At 37.0% G+C, this 14,330-nt stretch overlaps 1 protein-coding gene across 1 annotated transcript in view; it reads left to right on the top strand.

Annotated features, from left to right (window-relative positions):
* Positions 1 to 14,330, top strand: part of SPAG17 (sperm associated antigen 17) — a 210,776-nt gene that overhangs the window by 105,570 nt on the left and 90,876 nt on the right. Inside the window, exons 18-20 of the mRNA XM_034641782.1 lie at positions 6,029 to 6,183; positions 10,101 to 10,279; positions 11,864 to 11,955. Coding sequence (XP_034497673.1) covers positions 6,029 to 6,183; positions 10,101 to 10,279; positions 11,864 to 11,955 — 426 coding nt within the window. The remainder of the gene's footprint in view (positions 1 to 6,028; positions 6,184 to 10,100; positions 10,280 to 11,863; positions 11,956 to 14,330) is intronic.

The raw sequence follows: 14,330 nt of genomic DNA, 5'->3' as shown, positions 1-14,330 counted from the left end.
AAATAGCAGCTCTCTCCCACCCCTATGCCTAAATTCCCAGAGGTAAAGGTATTTATTTACCTATTTCTGGTGTTACTTAACTCAGTTATCTCTAATCACAAGTACATTTTGTTTTGTTTTAGTTTCGGTTGGGCATCATCAACAATTGACTCCCTCTTGAGAAAACAGCTCTGCCAACCCCCATGCAGCATGTGCCTGTACGTGTGGGCACACACACAGAAACACACACACACACACACACAAGTACACACTCACTCATACACTCCTACACACACACTAGAACTTCTTGCCATCTGCTAATGCTGTTAACCATATCATCATTTTTGGTTAGATTAATATTCAATATTTACTTTATTTCATTTGTATAAATGTTATTCATAGCTGAACTATGTAAATACTCCATGATTACATTTCCTTTTTTGATACTATTTTTGAAAATCCTGGAGATTGTTTTCCCATTTTCTTCATTTGTGTAGTTTACTATTCATTTATCATTACTTATCCCCAAGCTCTCTACCAAAGAGTAAAATCTCCTGTCAGTACATCCAAACTAACAGGCATTCTATCAGTTTTACGGTCTAAGCCACCTCTCTCCCGTATGCTCTGAATTCCTGCTAGCCCTCCCAACCTGCTTCGCAGCTGTGGACCTGGGAGCTCCCTTTATCATCATCCTGGTCACAGCCTTGGCCCCTCTTTCCAGCCAGAAACATTAGTGGTCAAAGATTATAGTAAAAGCTGGGACCACAGCAGTAGAGCTAGCAGTGAACTCCAGACCTTTTAGAGTATCCATTATGGTGGCTGGAAACAGGGCAAACAGGTAACTGTATGCCATAGCACAGATGATAAGAAGGATAAAGCCAGGTGAGGGGGTAAAAAGTGACAGTGGTTAGGGAGGGGATTCTTTTTTATATAAGGTAGTCAGAGAAAAACCCTCTGAACAATTAAGCAAAAATATGAAGAAAACATTTTCCCTGAAAATTTTGAAGCCATTCCTCAGTAGTGTTCTAGCTTCTTGGGTTGTCCTTGAGGGGAAAAACAAAACAAAACAAAACAAAACAAAACAAACCACAAAAAAACAATGAAATTCTGATTCCTGATCAGTTGTTTGAGTTTGGTTTTTTTTTTCTTCTCTCTGGAAGATTTTAAGATCTTCTGTTTGTTCCAGTGTTCTTGGCTTCCTGTGGCCATGCCTTGGTGTGGTTCTGTTTCCAAGTATCATACTGGTACACCCAGTACAATTCAGAAACTCCTGTCTTAATATTCTGGGAAACGTTCTACAACCATTTCTCTGATAGTCATCTCCTTTCCATTTTTTCTCTTTCTTTCTGGAACTCCTGCTATTCTGGTGCTGGACTTCCTGGACTAAACTTCCAATTTCCTTTCCTTTCCTCTAATTTCCAACACCTGTCTTCTTCTTCTAGAGCCATAGCTCAGCTTTCACCCAGCTCTTCTACTGGGCCTTCTGCTTCTGTTATAATCATGGTTAATTTCCTAAAGTTCTATTTATAATTGCAAATTACCTTTCCATAGCATCTTGTTCACATTTCCTGATATTGTATCTTCTCTTATCTCTGAGGATATTAAAGTCCTTAGAAGTCCTTAGTGTTTTCTCCCTGCCTTCTCTCTTTTTCTTCAAGTTCTTTTTATTTTTTCCCAAGTTTCTTTCCTGGTTTTGTTTTGGGGTCTCCATTTTTCCTATTAGAAAGTAATATTTAATGACAGTTGCCCTTTTGTTCATGTTAATAATGAGACTAAAAATATAATAGGAAGTGATGCATGAGCTCAGGGCAGGAGGGAGTAGTCCATAAATGGACTTCATTTTGGGAGATTTGGCTGGGCAGTTTCCTTGCGAGACCCATCAGTGTTGGTATATTAGTCTGTACTCTTAAGCCATGTAGATTCTCCCGGGGGGTGGGGGGGAATCCTAATCTCCTACCGAAAGACATAATTTACCTGTCAGGGTTTTGGGACCTGCGTGATGGGGGGAAGGCAGTTAGGCTTCTGGCCATTCAGCCTCTAAATCTGCATTGTGCAGTGTGGTAACCACTAGTCACACGTAGCTTCCGAGTAATTAAAATGTATTTGGTCCAAATTGAGATGTTCTATTAGTTTGCTATGCTATATATATATGTATATATATATATATACATATATATATAGTATTATATGTTATATATATATATAACATAATATTGTATATATTACTCATTATTGTGTATATCACAATGTATATACTATATATTTGGTATAAGTATATATACTAAATTTCAAAAATTTAATATGAAAAAAGTTGATATATCTCATTAACAATTTTTATATTGATTACATATTGAAATGATATTTTTGACAGATTGGGTTGAATAAAATATATTTTTAAAATTAACTTCACCTGTTTCTTTTTACTTTTAAAGTGTGACTACTATAAAATTTAGAATTACACATGTGGGTCACCTTATATTTCTTGGACATCAATTTGTTCTTTCATTAAATTCCTTTTTTTTTTTTTTTTTCTGTAGTACATCTCCCCCTTGGAAGTTCCTAGGGTCCCTTTTCTTAGACTCCACTGCATCATTCTGTGGGTAATAATCTTCCCTTTGTCTGCTAAGGCGGGAGATGAGCAGCCACCTCATTGTTCAGAATTGTCCAGGGCTTCTGGGGGCCCTAAGAGCTTCTTAAAAATATTTTAATCTTCCTATTTTCAGTGCCACTTTCACCGCACTCTCAAAAGTACCTAATACTGCCATTTCTTGAGCCTGTCTGCGCCTTTGCACACAAGTAAGCTTACTTCTGACCTCTGGTAAAATTAACCTTAGAATTTGGTTTCTATGCCCGCTGTCCGTCATCCCTTATCCTTCTGCTTTCCAGCTTGTTGCTTTTGTCTCCTCTCCTGTGACCTTCAGTTTCGTGATATTAAAACCCAACAATTTTACTGTTCTTTTAGTGAGTACACGTGTTCAATATTTCATCTTTCACTGGACATTCATTTCAGACTTTTTTTTTTTTTTTCAGTTTGGCTCTGTCCTCACCATTCCATGAAGGTGCGTGATCACCATCCTGCTGGATCAAACGGACATTTGTCTTTCTTCATCTTTCTTGACCTTTTAACAGCATCGCAGAGCTCATAGCTTCACTGTGAAACACTCCTCACTCTCAGTTTCTCCTCACTCTGTATTTCTCCTTGGTGCTGTGCCTGGAATTTTGTTGACCTAATGTCTAGATATCGAAATGCCTGGAGTCTCAGCCCTGAACCATCTACTCTTTACTGTAAGCATTCTTGTGATGATTTCATCTATATATATGACCTAATGCTAATGGCTCCTAAAATTTTATCTTCCAAATGATTTCTCTTTTGAGTTCCATGCTAGAATACCTAACTCCAGATTCCACTTGAATTTCTGACAGGCATCTCAATTTCAGTGTCTCACATGAAGCTCATAATTTTCCCACCTCAGCATGTTTCTCTCCTCATCCATCTCAGAAAGTATCACCTTCAAGCCAAAAGGCTAAGAGTCATCCTTTGTCTCAGCTTTTCCTGTGTCCTGCTTGTCTGATCCATCATCACGTTCTGATACCATCAAAGCTCCTCACCATCTCCACTGTTGCCACGTCAGTTCCGCCACCATCCCGCTGTTCTGCGGCAGCATCCTCCAAATAGTCACCCTACATCTGCTCTCGCCCAGTCCATTCTCTGTATCAGATGTTCCATCAATTCCATCTTCTTAGGATATGTCTCTGAATCCAGGATGATCTATAAAAGTCTTAATCAGACCTTAAAGGAAAATCTTATCTATCTTGTTCACTTTTGTTTTCCTAGAACCTACACAGTATCTGGCACATAGTAGGTGTTTATTTTTTTAACTGAAGCATAATTAACATACAGTGTTATATTAGTTTCAGGTGTAAAATATAATGATTCACCTATTCTATACATTTCTCTGTGCTCATCACGGTAAGTGTGCTCTTAATCCCCTTCACCTATTTCACGCATCCCCCACCCACCTCGCCTCTGGGCAACCACCAGTTTGTTCTCTGTATTTAAGAGTCTGTTTTTTGTTTGTCTCTTTTTTCTTTGTTTGTTCATTTGTTTTGCTTTGTAAATTCCACATATGAGTGAAATCATATGGTATTTGTCTTTCTCTGACTGACTTATTTCACTTTGCATTATACCCTCCAGATCCATCCATGTTGTTGCAAATGGCAAGAGTTCATTCATTCTTTGTCTGTCTGAGTACTATTTAATTACATATATGCAATAAATACTATATAATGCAGTATATACTATATAATATATAAATATATAATAAATACTTATTGCACATATATAGTATACATTGTATATTGTGTGTATACATATTTAATTGTATATGTGTGTGTGTGTATACCATACTTTCTCTATCCATTCAACTATGGTTGAACATTTGGATTGTCTCCATATCTTTCTTTTTTTATCATTTTGAAAGAGAGAAAGCAAGCATGAGCTGAGGGGAGGGGACAGAGGGAGAAGGAGAAGCAGGCTCCCCGCTGAGCAGGGAGCCCTGTGAGGGACTCAATCCCAGGACCCTAGGATCATGACCTGGGCCGAAGGCAGATACTTAACTGATTGAGCCACCCAGGCTTCATATCTTGGTTACTATGAATAATGCTACAATAAGTACGTGTTTATTTTTAATAATAAAAAAAAAAACTAGTTCATGGCACCAGCAATATTTATACAGGATAATAGGCAAAAGCCAAATAGTAAAAAAAGAAGAGGAAAAATATTAGATGAGAACTTGTCATGCATCGATTGAGAGCAACTATAGCTGTGAGAAACTTAGTGCTGTAAATTCTAGCAGCCAAAATAAATATGAAAACAAATTTTGCAGAGCTTTCTAATGGAAAGAAGGATACATATTCATTGGAAATGAACATATTTGGTTTGGGGGTTTAAAGTCTAAGAGGAATTTGCTTTTCCAAAAAGTAAAGTAATGGAAAGTACCCTACGTAACAAAAACGAACAAAAACAATTAATGCAAAAATATTCACCACATGTGTATTTCTGGTATTACTTCTCAGGGAACAGACGTAATAGTTTAAATGCCACTCCATAAAGACTCTCATACAGGGGACTAGATTGGGGAACTAAGTGTATTATTTTGGTAATGCTACCAGTGTAAAATTGAAAGCAAAAGCAAAACAGTCCTTTCCTAACATAATATGCAATCCCATGCTTTCAGATCACCCAAACAGTAGAGAACTCAAAGTTCCTACATGAGATTGATGTTGAAAATGAAAACAAAAACAACAACCCACGGCAATGTAATTTATTTTCCTGTGGACATGTTTCCTTACATTGATTAGCAGTAAAATGGAAACAGGACACAAGTGTGCCTGCCCTTTCTACTGCTCTATTGGTCGCTGCAATTGCAGGGCATGCTGAGAGTGCAATGTTTTGGAAAAGGCCAGGGGTAGAAGTCATGTGGAAATACTATGTGTGAGAAAGACTGCTCACCTCGTTTCTCTATACCACAGCATGGTGTAGTGGAGAAGACTCTTCGGAGTGCAAAGATGGTGACCCTTGGACTGGTGTGAGCCCCAGCCCCGGAACTTATGAACTCTATGTTGTTGGACAAATCTCTTATCCTCTCTCAACCCCAATTTACCCTGAAAAAATGAGGATTTTAGTATTTTGAAATGGGAAAAATAATCGTACTTATATATCTGAGGGTTTTAATGATGATAAAATGAGATGATCTGTATGAAGGTGTGGGAGATGTTAAATAACTGCTTGACTTAATTATTATCTCCCAGCCTTAATAAAAAACACTTGAGCAAATGCCTCTATGCCCGGAACCTAGTATCTGTTTTTCTGTAAGAGTTGCTGAATTCAGCTCCAAAAAAGAATCTACCACTTACATTCTCACTAACAGTGAGATTAACTGTGTGAAAATAAAAGGAAAATGATAAGGGGGCTGAGATATGCCCTAGCAAGAGACCCTTCTTCTGGAAAAAAAAAAAAAGACACAACAATCAAATATTTTGATTTCAGGTTCTTCAAGAAGCCAACCAGCAGTACAGGTGGATTGATTCTTATTATCATACCCAGGACAACTCTCTCCTTTTAGTCTTTCATAATCCAATGAATACACAACGTCTGCATTGTGAACATTGGAACATTGCTCTTCACTCCAATGTTGGATTCAGGTAACCAATGTTATGTAGTTAATAGCTATCTTAGTTTAGTTAGCTTGTTAGTTACTTGGTTAGTTTCTTAGTCTAAGCAAGGTGTTTCAAGTCAAAGAAAATTTCAATTTAGTTCAAGTTGAAGGTCTGAGGTGTACTAGCCACTGTGATAAACATCAAAGCTATACCACTAAAGAAGACAGACATCATTCTTGGGCCAGTTAAGTATAGTGAGGGTGCTATTACCTTGCACCTGATTTATTTAGGTTCTAATAAAACTGCCTCTGAAAGATTTCAACTAAAAACTATAAAGCATGACATTCTGCATGCTGATTTTGGATAACTCCACTTGATCTGGGGAAGACTCAAAAGTAGGACAACTGAGTGACATATCAACACAGCAGCCAATTGCTCAGAAAACTGAGACCTCTAGGAATCAGTGATTTTTTTTCTTCTTCCAAGCTCCTTAATTATTTCTTCACGATCTTAAAGCTTTGTTCTCTCTTCTCAGTAATGATGAGAATATTTCATTATTTTTTTCTCTGCTGGCTAATGTATATCCAATATTTATTATTTGTACAACATTGTTTCAGCTGTACAAATGAGATACAGAAAGATAGAGAATGGACTTAGAGAATAACTGGGGAAACAGGTCATGTGCTAATCCTTTGCCCACATATACAGCTTACATAATATAGTACATTATTTTGGGAAGCGTAGGAACACTTCACATAGAAAACCATTTAGAGGTAGTGGCTCCCTAGAGGCTAGATGGCAAGGCCCAATGGAAGAGATGATAGTGTGAAAGTATGAGGAACAGATTATCTTCAACCTTTGCAGTTCTTCTAAAGTTAATCTTCTATTCAGGATTTCTATTTCTTCTTCAATTACTTTTGGTAATTTACATTGCTCTACAACTTCATGCATGACATTTGGATTTTGGATGTCTAGTAGAATAAAATCAAACAATATTCTCATGATAAATGTCCATTCCTGAGAGAGATGTATTAATGTCTGTCTTTCTAATTTTCTGTTTCTCCGTTAGTTTTGCATGTGTACTGTGTGTATATGTGTGTATTTTTAAATTTATTTTTGAATCTGTATTTTTAGAAGCATCCTTTTTAGTGCATTGTAACTTTTACCATCATGATAAAACGTCTCCCTTGTTCCCTTTAATGCTTTTGACCTTGAATTTCACCACATTTGTTATTGGTGAAATTGGACAGTCTCTTTTATATAAAAATTTACTGGTATAACTTTCTCAATCATTTTACATGTCAACTAGGAATTGTGTCTCACTATGTTAATAGAAAACTGACTACAGTGGTGAGACTAATAAGGAGATTATTTTTCTTCTGTAGTGAGAAATCTGGAATTGGGCAGTGTCTCAGGGATAGTGCAGCTACTCACCAAAGTCATCAAGGATCTGGACCAACCTTTTCTGCTTCCTAGCCAGCCATCTGCCACCCTTTTATTTTTCTGCATTATTTTGACTTGTAACTACATGTCTTTTAAATATCAGCTTGGATTTTTTCAGCTACTCTGAGATCCTCTGCCTTTTAAAAGATTTCAATAATAATTAATACTATTTTTAAACTTTATATTCTATTTTTTTTTAAGATTTTATTTATCTGAGAGAGAGAGAGATCGTGAGCAGGGGGAAGGGTAGAGGGAGAAGCAGACTCCGCGCTGAGCAGGAGCCTAATACGGGACTCGATCCCAGGACCCTGGGATCATGGCCTGAGCCGAAGGCAGACACTTAACCAACTGAGCCACCCAGGAGCCCTACTTTATTATTTTTTTGAGAGAGAGATAGCACACGACTAGTGGGGGGAGGGGCAGAGGGAGAGAAAATCTTAAGCAGGCTCCATGCCCAGCTCAGAGCTGGACAGGGGGCTCAATCTCATGTCCCTGAGATCATGACCTGAGTCAAAATCAAGAGTCAGACATTTAACTGACTGAGCCACCCAGGTACCCCTAAAACTTTGCATTTTAAAGAATTAATCTGTTCACTTCTATTTTTATCAGTAATGTCTTTGGCCTCATTCTTACTATTTAATAGGTATATTTCTACTTTAGGATTAATCTCTTTTCTTCCTTTTGCTAGATTCAGTTTTTAGTTCATTCTTATTGTGATGTTTTTAAAGTTATACATTCTATTTACATCCTTCTAGAGGTTATCCTTTTGAATCATATATTTAAATATTTTATATCATAATTGGAGTTAATGAATATTAATATCATCTCACAGAAAATGTTAAAATTTTTAACATATTTTCATTTACTCCCAACCAATCACCTACTTCCCATTTTGAAATTGTCTAGAAATTTTATTTCCAATTATTAAGTAATATTTTTTAATCACAGAGAAGTAACACAGTTATTTACATTTAATTACAAATTGTACTTTTTTTTCTTTAGCCCTTTTATTTATATCCCATGTTGTCTTCTTTCTTGGATTTATTTTTTCAGTGCAGCTGGTATACATTTGTGAGTAATTCTTTCAGAAAGTATCTGTGGCTGGTGAATTCCTGAGTCATTACATGCTGAAATATTCTCTATTTTGTCATCTCATTTGAATACTGATTTGTCTGTGTTCCCTCGTTATAGAAAAAAAAAACAAGAACTCTAGGTTTTGTTTGAAAGGCAGACTCATTGAAAGGCTCCAAACTGGAGGAGATATGATCTGACTTAAGAATGAAAAGAATCTCTCTAGTGACTGTGTTGAGAATAGATTACAGGGGGTTAAGAGTAGGGACACAGAGACTAGTTGGGAGGATACTGCAGCCATCCTAGCAAGGGGTGATGGTGGCTCAGACCAGGAATATAACAGTGAAGTAAGTGAGAAGTGATTAGATTTTGAATATATTTTAAATATGTGTTTTAAAAAATCATTTGAATCTCTGGACAGATTAGAAGAGGAGTGTGAGAAAATAAGAGTGGTCAAGGATGCCTTCGGGGCATTTGGGCTGATCAACTGGAAGTATAGACTTGCCATCGGCTAAGATGCCAAAAGGCTTGAGGGGGCAGTTTGGAGAGGAAGATCAGTCAGTTTGGGAACAGGCTGAGTTTGAGATGTCTTTTCCCTTCCCAACGAAGATGTTGCATACCCGTAACTCATAGTCTACAGTTTTCAGTTTACTTCTTTAAAAGGAATCAGGAATGAAAGAAAATTGTGAAATAACCTGAGTATAGAACTCCTCTTGCTTTATTTTCTAAGTCTTAGGCTTACTTTCACACAATTTGACAGTAACAAATCTTGATTGTCAAACCTAAATATTTCAACTTATTTCCTCAGAAACAACTCTCTCAGGACAGTCATATGTTATAAGTATACAGAACATTTCATTAAAAATAAGTACATTCATCAGCATAAATAGAATGAATGGGTTTGGGAACAAATATGACTGAGTCCTGGTGAGCAACAACTCGCTGGCGTGAGCCTGAGTACACAAGCAGTGTAGGGCACAGTATGTAGGGTGTGGGTATTTGCAGGCCAGTAAGTTTTACAGCAAGACTGGAGCGTTTCAGTTAATCCAGTGAGTCAGTTAGCTGTCATCAACTAAAAGAGTTTCTATTATGCTACAAAATTTCCCTAATAAGAGATGGCACCATATTACTCTCCAGCTAACAGTATTGAAAGTATCAAACTTTTTCATCCTCAACTGGGGTGGAAACATCACATTTTTAAATTTGGATGTCTTTAATTGTGGATGAAGTTGGCATTTTTCATATGCTCACTGGATATTGATATTTGGTAACTTTGTACAAATTACATCTAGGATATATCTGAGTCTATTGCGTTTGTTACATGGACAATTTAGGATCAGTTCATTTTTGAAAAGTTCATTTGCACAGTTCATATCTTAAGTATCGATTGATTATAACTAACAGTAACTCAGTTGTCGTTTGTTCTTTTTTTTTTTGCCTTTTTTTAGGAATTATTTGGAACTTGTGGCAAAATCCATTCAAGATTGGATCATAAAAGAAGAAGCCATATATCAGGAATCTAAAATGGCTGAGGAGATTGCTAGGACGAAGGCTGAGCTAGAATTGAAATCCGCTGGTGCCAAAATCACTTCTCCTGGCAAGATTAATGCTATTAAAAAATCTAAAAGTAAGTAACTGGTTGAACTTACATGTAAAGTCCAAAGACATCCTCCTATTTGTTAATGTGATCGAGACTGAACACTATGAAAACAAAGTATGAAAAAAGTATGAAAAAGTGTTGCCTATAAATTTCTGTGACTCTTCACTTTCTCTGAAAAACAGCTGTGTTCCAAATATGATGAGATTGATGATGGGATAATGGAATAGTTGTCTTATATTGATGCCACTTCCTGCCAGACCTAGAAAATTCGATCTGTCCTTCAGATTAAATGTGGTGTTAGTGAAATGCCAGGTGTCTTTATTTTGGCAGGGTTGATAGGTTCAGCTATCTAGGACGTATTGACAATATATGAGGCAAATTCAGAGTCAGTATCTCTCCATCAGAATACTTAGAGATTCCGAAAGTGAGATTAAAACAAGACCTTTCTTAGAAGAGCAAGCAGAAGAGTCCCAAGACTAGTTGGGGATAGGAACCTAAAAATAAAGGGAAAATGGATTCTTGGGGGCTTGTGACAGGCACTTGACAAGATGTAGGAACAAAACATACATTTATTTTTGTTAATTTCCATGGCCTTGATGCTATTGGGGAAGGGAAAGAGGGTGAAAAAAAAAAAAGAGGAAGGATACTTGATAAAGAAGTAAAGCAATGAGGTAACTTGTCTGGAAAATAGGGATATCTCACTAGGTCCATGCATAAGGAATGTTTTCCATGTTAATAATATTCATTATTTCTGATAGCAGAAGTTGAGAGTGATTTCTCGTAAAAAAGCAAAGCTATATATTTTCCAAAGATTTTGCAACTTCTGTCAATTACCAAAGGAATTTGTCCTTGGCTTGATTTTAAAATAAAAATTAGAAAACCAAGTTGGTAATGAATCAGTTGCCATCCACCAAAATGCTTATATAATCAATCCATCCATCAGCTTGGCTTTCCTGCTGATGGGGGCACAGAAGGAGAGCACTAAGTACCTGGAATGATGGATGAGACTATATAAAAAAGAGAAGTAGGGCCACCCTGTCACAATAGCGTCTAGGGCAACACTTACTTATGAGTAGAAAAGGTTGTGGGTTGACTGCCTTTTCTTTATTCTGCTTCTGAACAGATTCAAAAGCTTAATTACTGTCTAGATTCCTGGGAGAAATGCAGAAAATGGTCAGTTTGGGATAGGAATACACTTGGTAGGTATTGCATTCAGTTTGAGACCTTTTAAGTCAGGAAATTTAGGAATCTTCAAAACAGAAAGACGATACTGGCAAGAGGAGGGCTTCAGTATAAATTAGATTTATTCTGTGTGGTCTTTTAAGGGGTTAAACTAGGATTAATTAGGTTGAAGATCTAGGGAGAGAGCGTCCACTTCAATAAAAGCTTCAAGGTCACAACACAGTGAGAATGGAATGCACTGCCTCCACCAACCACGGTGACTTCCTCGTCTCTGGAGGAGTTCAGACATCCATTTTGGAGACAGCAAGAAAGAATGAATGCAGAGTTGAACTTAACAGCCTTTAAGATCTCCTATAATCCAGACATTTGGTCCTTCTCTAAACTTTGTTGTAGAGAGTTACTAAGAAGTTTAATTTTCTCTGGTTACAGGTAGCAAAGTAATAAGCAAAACAGAGATAGTGGATCAAGAAAAAGAAAAAGAGAAGGAAAAGATTCCTTTCATTTTAGAAGGCTCTCTCAAGGTAAATCAAGGAAAGACAAATGGCACTGGACGTTTGTAATGACAAATTCAAATTTATTGTGTGATAGAGAGTTTGCGTGGTGTAACAGAAGTGATTTTTTTTATTAAACTCTCAGAGATAATTGAATCTGCAATGAAAAAGCAGTCTCTTCACCAAGCTGTCTCCTTCTCCAGATGAAACCTTTAAGGGACTCTGTGTCTTCATTTTTATATAACCAAAATCCAGGATAGTACCTTGTTCATACTTGGTATACTCTGTTTCTGCTGCAGGTGTTTGTTTTTTGTTTCCAATTTTTAATTGGAATTTTAATTACAAACTCAATATACAGTTTATAATAAATCAAAATTACTTTGGCTCTCCTAAGCCCCTGAAAATAAGAAATAATAACTATTTGGTATGCTCTCTACTCATACATGTGATGAGGTTGTGGAATATAGGTGAGGTTCAGTGGGGTGCAGTCCGGAGCCAACGATCAAGAAAGAATTCTTGAGGCATCTTTGGTGCAAAACTGGTGGTTTATTAAAGCATGGGGACAGGACCCGTGGGCAGAAAGAGCTGCTGCCCTGGGTTGTGAGAGGTGGCTGATTGTATACCATGGGGTTGGGGGAAGTGAGGAAAAGGGGAGGCTGAGAAAGCACTTTCATATGTTAAAGAAGACTCACAGGATATTGGAGGCCTTGCTATTGTCAAGCCAAGGCTGTCCCTCCCTCTAATGAGGCACTAACATGAAGACAGTTGGGAGTCTTCTGAGGAATGATCACAAGTCCTTGTCAATGGGCTTCAGGTTTAAAAGAAATTCCATTTTATTTACATTTCCTTCTGCCTCAGCCTCCCTCAATTTTATTGGAGGGGATGGTAATGGGCTCCAGGAAACTGAATTATGGGTCTCTGGAAGTTAGGCTATTGATAAGAAAGCTTCTTCCTTGTAAATCACTAGGACATGTGTAAACTGAGGGAGACTCAGGTCTTGCAGGACTGTGATCTCTGTTAGTTAACCATTTGTTTTTCTTTTCCTTAGCTTTTGGGCAGCCAGGGGTGCCTGAGGAATGTCACCTACATCCCCGCGGGGGGGGGGGGGGGTTGCAGGGNGCAGGGCATCAGTTTCTGCTTTGTCCTCAGCTTGCCTTCTGTTCTCTCATCACATGCACATATGCACAAATATAAAGAGGGTCTTCATTTGTTTGGTTTTGATTTAGATTGGTATGGGTTTTTTGTGTTTTGTTTTTTTTTACTCTGCCACATACCCTTTTTTCATAGCAACATATCATGACTGTCACTTCCAGATAATATCTAGAGATCTAACTTATTTTCATAGCAATATTGTTAGTCTATAATTTGGATATATGTAAAGTATTAAACAATTTCCTTATTAATAAGTACCATTTATGTTTCTATTTAGACAGAAATATTTTACTTTTATGTAGTCAAATCAATCATTTTTGGCCAAAATTTAAAGACAATACCACATTTTGGCAAGGATGTGAAGCAAAGTGAATTCTTATACACTGCTGGTTGAAATATAAGTGGGCACTTTACTTTGGTAAACTGGACATACCTCCTAAAATCAAGCATACGATTTCTTTTTAACCTAACAGTTCCACGCGTAGGTATATACCTAATAGAGATGCATGCATGCGTGCACCAGGACACATGCACAAAGTTGTTCTTGCAGCATTATTTTTAATTCTCCCAAACTAGAAACAATTCAAATATTCATCAGTAAATTTCCTACTACGGTTCAGTCATGCAATGAAACACTGGCAAAGCTCTGGGAATGAATGACTAACAGCTACACCAGAAATATGGGTGAATCTCACAAACATCGCGTTGAGCACAAGCAGAGAGAATGAAAAGACTATATCCATTATATATGTTTCATTTACATAAAGCTTAAAAGAACACAAAACTAAGCTAAAGTGTTGCAAATTAGCATAATGGCTGCCTTTAGGACAGTAGAAGTAGGAAGTGATTGGGAAGAAGCCTGAGGAGGGCTTCTGAGGAGCTGGAAATAGTCTGTTTTTTGACCTGGTGGTGGTTACAGGAGCATTTACTTCGTGGTAATTCATTCAGCTATTCAGTTAGGATTAGGATTTATGCTCTTTTTGTGTGTATGCTACAGCTTCTTCAAATTTTTTTTTTAAATCTGTCATTCTTTTTATGGTTTCAGGGCTTCTAACAGATTGATTCCACTTTGATTATACATCAATTTTCTTGTACTCTCTTAGAACATTTTCATAGATATATTTTTTCTATTTAGATATCAAATCTATCTGAAATTCATTTTTTAAAGTATAATGAAAGGGGTTTTTTCTTTGTCCACATGGATTGTCATTTTACTGGTACCACTTTATTAAATGTGACTTCAATCACCTCCC

This window comes from Ailuropoda melanoleuca, chromosome 2 (genome assembly GCF_002007445.2).
Source record: "Ailuropoda melanoleuca isolate Jingjing chromosome 2, ASM200744v2, whole genome shotgun sequence".
NCBI classification, from domain to species: Eukaryota; Metazoa; Chordata; class Mammalia; order Carnivora; family Ursidae; genus Ailuropoda; species Ailuropoda melanoleuca.
The sequence above is the reverse complement of the archived record's forward strand: the minus strand, read 5'-3'. Positions and strand labels throughout refer to the sequence as shown.